Source organism: Phragmites australis, chromosome 23 (genome assembly GCF_958298935.1).
Source record: "Phragmites australis chromosome 23, lpPhrAust1.1, whole genome shotgun sequence".
In the NCBI taxonomy this organism is placed as follows: Eukaryota; Viridiplantae; Streptophyta; class Magnoliopsida; order Poales; family Poaceae; genus Phragmites; species Phragmites australis.
In genome coordinates, this window is record NC_084943.1 from 21,728,864 (window position 1) to 21,737,866 (window position 9,003).

The 9,003-nt window shown below is 42.9% G+C and overlaps 1 protein-coding gene across 1 annotated transcript; it reads right to left on the reverse strand.

The window, feature by feature from the left end:
- Positions 1-1,469: 1,469 nt before the first annotated feature.
- On the reverse strand, positions 1,470-7,975 carry LOC133906253 (protein tesmin/TSO1-like CXC 2). The gene is made up of 11 exons (XM_062348104.1): positions 7,743-7,975; positions 6,417-6,586; positions 5,598-6,333; positions 4,792-5,195; positions 4,632-4,703; positions 3,755-3,935; positions 3,480-3,575; positions 3,337-3,403; positions 2,444-2,609; positions 1,948-2,352; positions 1,470-1,864 (listed from the first exon to the last, which is right to left on the reverse strand). The coding sequence occupies exons 1-10, from the start codon at positions 7,782-7,784 to the stop codon at positions 1,971-1,973; spliced, it is 2,316 nt and encodes a 771-aa protein (XP_062204088.1). The 5' UTR covers positions 7,785-7,975; the 3' UTR covers positions 1,470-1,864; positions 1,948-1,970.
- Between the last annotated feature and the right edge of the window lie 1,028 nt (positions 7,976-9,003).

The following is a 9,003-nucleotide window of genomic DNA, read 5'->3' on the forward strand; positions in this document are numbered from 1 at the left end:
CAGAATCGTGATCGAGAGCAAACATGTCTTTGGCCAATTAAAGGATCCGGCTCTGTTTTGGCCACCGCATGAATGGCCATCGACGTCCACCCATCATCTTCCTCAAGAGAGGTCGATGCCATGGAACGAATGGCTTGCTTATGTTTCGTCGGTGAATCTTTGAGCAGCACCAGATGTTCCATCATCGCCTTCATCTCCCCCTTGCACCTCCTAATTATCGCCTCATCCGCCTCCATCTCCACACGATCGACCATGACCGCCAGCAATCCGGCTCGGTGCCGGGCCACCGGAGCCACGGTCAACCGTTGCCGCCCTCTCATCTCCCTACCGTCCCCTTTATATTCATTCGGTGATAATAAATTACTGCCTCAAATTCCAAATCATAGGTCAGTCTGTTACATATAAGGACCTCCTAAATTTTCATGTCATGGGTTGAGAATCAAGTGTTGTCTTGGATGGTTGGTGATGGTGATAGTATTCTCTAGGCTTGCTTCTTGTGTGTCTTATTGAGGGATAATTTTTTTAATGGTAGGCGACGTATTTATTGACAGCGAGGTGTCGAGTGACTTCGTCAATCTATAAGCTATGTATCTTCGATCTTCAATAGGCGATGTGTGTAGTGATGTGAGTGTGTGACTTCGTTAATCTCAGCTCCGCATCTTTGATCTTTAGTAGACGATGTGTGAGTATATACGTGTGGTGGTGTGAGGGTATATGAGTAGTACTGGTGTTTCTCAAAAAAAATGTCAAGGGTACTCTCCTCCCCAATAACAATACGATGTTTGGTGGTTTCTTCATATTTCGTGCATTAGACGTGGTGCCATATCTCTTCCGTAGCTATCGTGCTACATTACATTTCACCATATCGCTGATGTACCCTAGCGGTGCAAGGGAATCATTTTTATCGATGAAATGGCCATATTGCACCTCATTTACCACCACACCTATGAATTTCTTGGAATGCGACGAGTATGCTCCCCTACTAGTAGCATTTATTTAGCAAGAATAAATGGATGAAAAAGAAAAGACGTCTCTCGGGCTGGGCGTGCTTGTGCTGTGTTCATCACATCAGCAGAGGCTGAAGATGGTCTCTTCGCGTGGTGCAACCTTTCTCTTGGAAGATAGTGGCAGTGAACACTGACAATCTGGCATGATGATCGTGTATATTTTCGGCAAAACCATACAAAAGAAAAGGAAGGAAAAGAATAAGGGACACGCTTCATGCCGAATAGGTGAAGGGTGGCTGCATGTAATGTTCCGTCGAGGTGCACGAGTGACGCTGGTGCATGGATACGGACAGCACCAAATCTAGCTGGATCAAATGGAAATTACAATGGGAATATGTCTATTTGAACCAAAATGGAGAACACCAGGCTCAAACGGATAGCAGATGCAAGGTCCCAAACCATCAGGTCAGGTTCACCGATAGAAAAAAGGTACAGCAAGAATTCTTGTACAAATCTTAACAGTTTGACCTCAAGAACATGGAACGACATAAGTTTAACAGTTTGGTCATCAAATACATAAGTGTCACATTTTTTATCCCAAGTACATATAAGTCTTAATAGTTTGATCTCAGGAACATAAAAGACATGAAATTATACAGACAGACACCGATAGGCAACCCAGCAATAGAACCTCAAATCTGGACATAATTACCAGCATACCAAATGTCACTGGAGGCTCCTGAGCAGGGTTTCCGGACAACATACAGTGGATTATTGAACGGAGCATAATAGCAATTAATCAACATCAAAACGGAATCGACGAAACAAAACTCGCTAGTTTGATCATGAAATCAACTCTGATGCAGCCTGCCAAACATTGGCAATCTGGGGAACCAACAGGTAAATAAGGAAAGAGCCTGTACAGGAAGACATTGATTAGACGAGTGGAGATTGGGAAAGGATTGACATCTCAAGTTCTCAACAAGAAGCAATGGTTTACCGCAAATGCCAAATGGTGGTGAATCAGGGGGCTGGCAACTTGCTCTTTGGATCATCATTGTTTACTTCACCACCGAGAGAAGGGAAAGAAGGGATGGACTTGAGGATCAACTTCCTGCCACTCTTACAGATTGGAGACAATCCGGTACCGATCCGCGGGGGAGAGATTCTCTTCTTATTAGGCGACACAACCTTGATAGAAGTTTGAGGAGATGAATTCCCTTTCAGGATATCTGACGTGTTAGTCCCAATAACCATTTCTGGACAGCTTTCGAATGGGGAGAGCTGAATGTCAGACTTCTGAGGAGCTTGGTGATTGCACAGCCAAGAAGAATGTCCAGTGAGTTTTGTCGAAGATCGTGGCTTCTTGTTCTTGGAACTTGGGGGTGGAAGAGCAGCCAAGGGTCTGGTGAGACAAAAATGCCTAAGAATTCAGTATCTTACATAAGAATTAAGAGGCAAGATTCACAGTATGTGCACATGTATAATACACCAACCTGCAGTCCACCACAATTGGCGTTGTCAGTACATTTTCCGCTGGAGCAGGATCAGTACCTTGATAGATAACAAGATGTTTATCGTTTTCACATTTTTCTTCTTTCACACCCGCATTCTTTTCTTCTAATGGCTGCTTAGCTTCCTCTATGCTTAGCATAGCAACTCCTTGGATGAGAAAAAAAATACCATAAAAAATGGTAGCTATTTATGATTTATGGATGGCAAAATGTAGCAAAACTGAAATAGCTATACAAGAAAGCTAGCCACAGTTCATAACTTCGTATAATAACCAAAAGTTTGGGTCTAGTACGATTATTATTAATTTTGCTTACTCAATGTTCTAAGTGCCACTAGTGCACCCTTTTAGAATGATATAGGTAAATGTAAGCCTCTTGCTTGAAACAAAAGAACATCATCAGAGCACAAGCAAACCTTAGGATATCTTACTATCTTCGTAGTGGAGTTTCAGTTCAAAATAATACAGAAGCACACAATTAAACATCATCAGAGCACCAGTATGGGTATGACTTTGTTTGAAAGTGTAATGGGGCCATTTCCAGCAGAAATGTTATATGTCAATGCAGGCAAAGGCCCCACTCCAAAGTGGAGCTGCGTAACCAGCCTACTGATGTAACTGGTCAGTGGTCACTGTTGGTGATTTAAAAGACAAACAAATTAAATGAGGTAGCAAGAGATGCAACTTTAATAGGTCCACTGGTCATCTTTTGAAGCTATTGCTAGTACTCTTGATTGAAAGATCTCTTGACTGCTTATTGTACTTTGTAGATTGAATAAAACCGCATAGATGCAACTATGAGATATGATCTTGGAGCATGCAGGTTGATGTTGCGGTTTTTATAGAAGGAAGCTTATGAAGATGAATTTAACTCACCCTCCCTTCTTCCAAAAGCATTCTTACAGCCCTCGCATCTGCAACTCATGGAGCATCCCACACCACCCTTAATGAAGAGTAAAAATAAGACAGATGCAAAGGAACTAAAAAAAGGATTAATAAATCATTGTAGGAGTTGGAACCTGAAAACATTCACAGTATTTTTTTAGACACGACGACTTCTTGCAGTTGCAGCCTCTTTTGTGACGAGCTGAAGCAGGAGTTTTGTTGGAGTAGTCCTACAATAAGATAGTGATATCAGCAACAGTGCAGGAGAAAGGAAGTACACAATTAAGGCCTGTTTGGAACAGTCCAATCCCAGCCCAAAGGGGTGGGATGGGAATTTAGTACAAATTCCCAGGCCACCCGTGTGGATTGGGCCAGGATTTGAGGACCCAAACAAGGTAGTGGCTCTTACCCCTATTTCATGGCCCGGCTCAGATGTGTGAATTACTTTAGGAGCAAATGCTAATGGATTGCGAGATTCAATCTGCTCTCGAGTAGATAGAACTGTTTCCATATGACTCTGGTTATTCAGACAGCCTTGACATGAACAAGGCTCCGAACAATAGACCCCAGCCGCAAAACACTCACAGTAACTGCATAACAATTAACCCAAAAAATATCATCATAACATATACCATAAATCTATCAGTGTGAAGACAGAATTTGCCAGAAATAGTTTGGGAAGAACATGGGTAACTCTTCAAAAGGGTCAACGTTTTAAAACTAGTTCAGAACAGGTAAACATCCGGTAGAGAGAGCCAGAGAGGTCAGGTCGGACAGCGACGACTTGAAGTAGAGTGGCACTAGGTGGAGGAGTGCACCACTTGGGGAGGAATAGGTCTAGAACAACCAGCCAAAGAAGAGGAATATGACAGGTATTTTAGTGGCTAGGAGACTTAATTATTTCATCTTTGCTTGATAAAAGAAGATACGATGCTATCCCATTTGTAGGGACGACTTGACTTGACCTATACAAAATAATAATCTAACCTAAGTACATGAACTTATTGATAAACATCATAACCAACCAAGTCGATCTTATCCCTAACAAAGGAAGCTAACCACATGCGAACAGTATCTGCGAGGAACAGTAACCAGACACATAATAGTTAATAGTCAATACAGCAACAGATAGAAACTTATCACATGCAGCAGATAGAAAAAAACATTTAAAGGAAAAGGTACCTCAAAGCAACCAATATTCAAACTTTTTTTTTCACTTTTCCATTAATCTTGTCACATGCAGGAGATAGAAAAAACATTTAAAGAAAAAGGTACAAGAGACCTACAGTTTCAAGCATTTTGACTTCTTACAGCTACAACGCTTGCACGAAGTGCCATCAGTATTGTCAAACTTGTGCCTGCAAAGTACTATTGCATTTCATGAATTTTCCAAGGAAATAATGCTTTTGACCTAAAATAATGGGCATACCGTCATAGACATTGTACCTTTTCTTCTTGGGACCACCCTGATCAGAATCTTCAGCACTTGCGACATTCGTTGTTTGAGCGAAATCGTCATTTATAATATTTTGTTCAGATTGCGGTGGAGAAGATCCAACAGTGCATGGTAAGTTGCTGGATTGATTTATAGTAGATTGAGTGTCTTGAGGGACTATTTTGTCTTTTGGTATTGTGGCAAGGGCATTCAAATGCAAGCCAATACCAGGCAATGCACATGGAGGGGTTCTCATAGGCTTTGAATTGTTGTCACCAGAAATAGTTTTGCCTTTGGGGGTTGTTGAACTTACTGAATGACGATCTGAAGCTTTATTTGCACTTTTATTAGTAATCTCAGCCTTTTCGTTGAAAAGGCTGCGCCTACGCATGCCACGTAAATGCTGTGGCAAGGCCTGCGAGAGCAGAAAACATATTCTTTTACTACCATCAGAAAAAGCATTGATACTACAGTCAAATTAGCACTGTGTTACTAAATAAGGCACCATTATGCAAGATCAAATTCATTTGTGGGAGGGGGGGGGGGGGGGGGCTGTACAGTAAAGAGTGTTGAATCTTATACAAATAAGAACAATACAATGTACAAGGCACACGAAAGGAAGACCACTGATCAACATAGGTTGCTAAATCCATCCTGCTACATATAATTTCCAAGTTTGTAACAACATGTATGTGCAAATAGAATGCATTGATCATCAAATTGAATTCAACCAATTAGCAGTTAGGTACTGCACAGTAGTAAAGTCAATATGCGAACATGTCCAAAACATTTAGATAGTGACAAGACGCATACATACATTTTGCTCGGTTGGCATGTAATCACTGGGCTCATCGTGCTCGTTACAAATCTGATCATTTGGCATCCACTGACTTTGCATAGCACCAGGGAGCAATTGGGGAGTATAATCTACTGCAGCCCCTTCAACTGCTCCAGCCCAGTAAAGATGAGGCTCATGCACAGAATTTTGGATGTAACAGCCACTTGACTCGCCATTCATCAAGGATTTACAAGAGTAGGAATTATCACTTTTCAGTGTATCATTCACTAACTGTGTTTCCGCCTCAAATGGCACAGCTAATGTCAGCATATCACTACATGATTGGTGTGTAATCATGTAATCCCCATTATATGCTGCGAGTTTACCCTTATCTTGTTCAGATAGCTGGTTTTCACGAACATCTTTCCCAGAATGTAATGAGTCCATTTTGTCTGGGCCACTCTGATCAAGGATAATGCCTTCTAGGTCTGTACACTCCTGGGATATAGTAAGGTCTGTTTTAACATCAGCACATTGATTCTTGCCACTTTCCACACTGTCAACACCATTCTTGATGGACTGAGGCAATTTACTTTCAGATTGTGATTTATTATCTGAAGAATCAATAGTAGCCTCATTTAGTTGACAAGAGATAATACAATTCTCTGAAACAATGTTTCTGCATCTAATCAATCTAATAGAGCTTGAGGTTCCTATCCGAGTTCTCACACTATTGGGCGAGTGTGTTTCTTCAGCAAGTTGAACAGAATCATCCCTGGTTAACATGAAAGGCAATTAGTAAGGCATCAAGACAGATCAGTAAAATTATACATTAGCTAGAAAATAATGTAAATTTACCTGATCAGAAGTTTAGGTTCCTTTGCTGGATTGACATGTGGTGATGCAAAGATTGAAGAAACAGGTGCCAAGTCCGATGACTTGAAAAGCTGCACATTATGTGCTGAGTCTGAAGGTTTAGGTGGTGGTATAGGTGAGAGATTGTTGATGAAATTAAAGACAGGAGAGTCCTGCATGCAGTAAAATCCAATCAGAAAAGTAAGCCGCAGGTTTTCATTTCATCACAACTTCACAAGTATAAGGTGAGCTTAGCTGCCCAAATGTCAATCAATTGTGGATTGGCCAAATCCAGGTCATGACTTCTAATAGCAAATACACATTGTCACAATCTCCTCTATGAAGGAAATCTGCTAAACCCAGTAACTTACACAAAGTTTGCCCCAACCAAACCCATCGCACCCCAGAGAACTCACACACCCACGTAGACAAAATCCAACCAACAAACCCAAAGTAACACATGGAGTTGCTTGCATTGAGCAGGAACCAATTTTATCTCTTACGAATTGCGATGGCAAGAAGATCAGTTAGGTATTTGCTGACTAAGACGCCAATCTTTCAAGGAATCCCAAGGTACTTCGGAAGGCCTATATGGATGAGGTAATCAATTTAGCAGGTCTGAGACATATAATAGTTGCAGAAGGAAATAAAGTGAGGCACTTGATACAAGCAGATCCTAATTGGCAAGCAAGTATCTCCAGGACCAAGTAATAAGCACAAACGACCCACTGATCCAAGCTAAATGCAGGAGTTTGCCGATCCGAAGCACAAACGACCTCAAAACCCGACGAGCTCACATTCCCCATCGACAAGCATACCAGCAAATGTATCAAATTGACCAAATGGGCAGACACTGCAGTGAGGCACGGATATACACATTAGTTAGGCATCCATTTCTCAACAATGCGCACAACAAATTGCCCCATAGTTTGCGGACACGATGAGGGAACAGCCGCCCTCGCAGAGCTCACCAGATCAACAAGCTAAATCGGAGCACCAGAGAAGAACCCTTGAGCCCCTCGAATCCAACATCGCAGAAGGGAGAGGGGGGGGGGGGAGGACGCATCAAAACCCTAATCGCCCAATCACCCATCAAAGGCGCCATCCCCCAAACAAATCACGGAAAAAGTCAAGCAAAAGCGGGGTACCAAATCCGCATCGGCCGTGCCGCAGCCGCCGACCCAACCAATCCAGCCACGGACCCCTAACCAACGAATCGCCCCCACCCCAGCCCCCCAAAAAACCCCATAACAAAAACCCTAACCCCAAGGGGAAAAAAACAACAGATCGAGAAAAACCGGAGAAAAAATCAGCGCAAGCGGCCCCGACCTCGAACCCGGCGGCGGCGCGGGGCCTATCCGGCGTGTCCATCTCGTCCGGCGACCCCGCGGGGGACCTCCCGCATCCGCCTCCCCGCCGCCCCCTGCTGTATCGCCCGCCTCCTCCTCGTCCACTGACGAGTGATGACGAGCGGCACACCACACCGCCACTGGTACTAATTTTTACTGGGCCGAGGGCTCCGACTAGTTATACTAGTACCACTGCCACCGCCGCGTGTGGTCGGGTGCGTTTCAAGGAGGCGGCCATGGGCGGGAACCCCCCAGGTTTTCGCCGGTGGGGCAGAGGGCGACTTGTCAATGGGAATGGACGCTTGGGCCTTGGGCCTTGGGCCTTGGGCCGCCGCCGCAACAGCTCATTTGCAGTTGGGCTTTCCATATGGGAGGGGAGCGAGCACACGCGTTTGGCAATATATTTCTCTCTCCCTAAAAATGGGTTATATTTCTGAAGAGTTATATTTCCCTAGCACACGTGTTTAGGCAACGTGGTTATTAATTTTGGTTTGTCTCAAAAAGTTATTAATTTTGGTTTGTCTCAAAAAAGTTATTAATTTTGGTCCTCTAAAAAATGTTAATTTTTGGTAGGCGATCGCAGAATTTCTAAAAATGCAGGAGCAGACAAATAACACAGGCCATGAGTAGTTTTTTTTTTTCCCTTTTAGAAGAGAGTAGTGATTGTGTTTTTTTTTCGAAAGAGAGGGTGTGATGGGTTTGAATAGGCGAGTTGGTCTAATTGCTTTACGAAGCTTAGATTGGATTTAGATAGGCTCGAGGATACCAAAGAGAATGGTTGGTTGTATATTTGGTGGCATGCAAGATAATATGGGAGACATCAATTAACTTTAGGATAACTACGTCGACGATTGGTAAATCATCGATCAAACGAACTTGTTGAAGAATGAAAGATGCTTTCACCGATCAAACGAATTTGTTGAAGAATGGGAGGATATTTTGAGTAGACGAATCATAAGGGAAACATATATGGGTTTTTATAAAGGTTCGGACATCCCTGATGATAATAATCTTACGTCATATTTATCTTGTATTGATCTGAGCCTGTTACAAGATGATGTGGCTAGTCTAGATGGATCTATATCTAGTCGGTGACTTCTTTTTTAGCTTATGTTAGATTGTATGGGCTTGTGGAACTTGTATTGCTTGAGACAACTTGTTCTCACTTCTCCTCCGTAGGACCCCTCCGCTCTGTATATACATAGGGGTATCGTACATTCTCTGGACTCTCCCCTCCTATC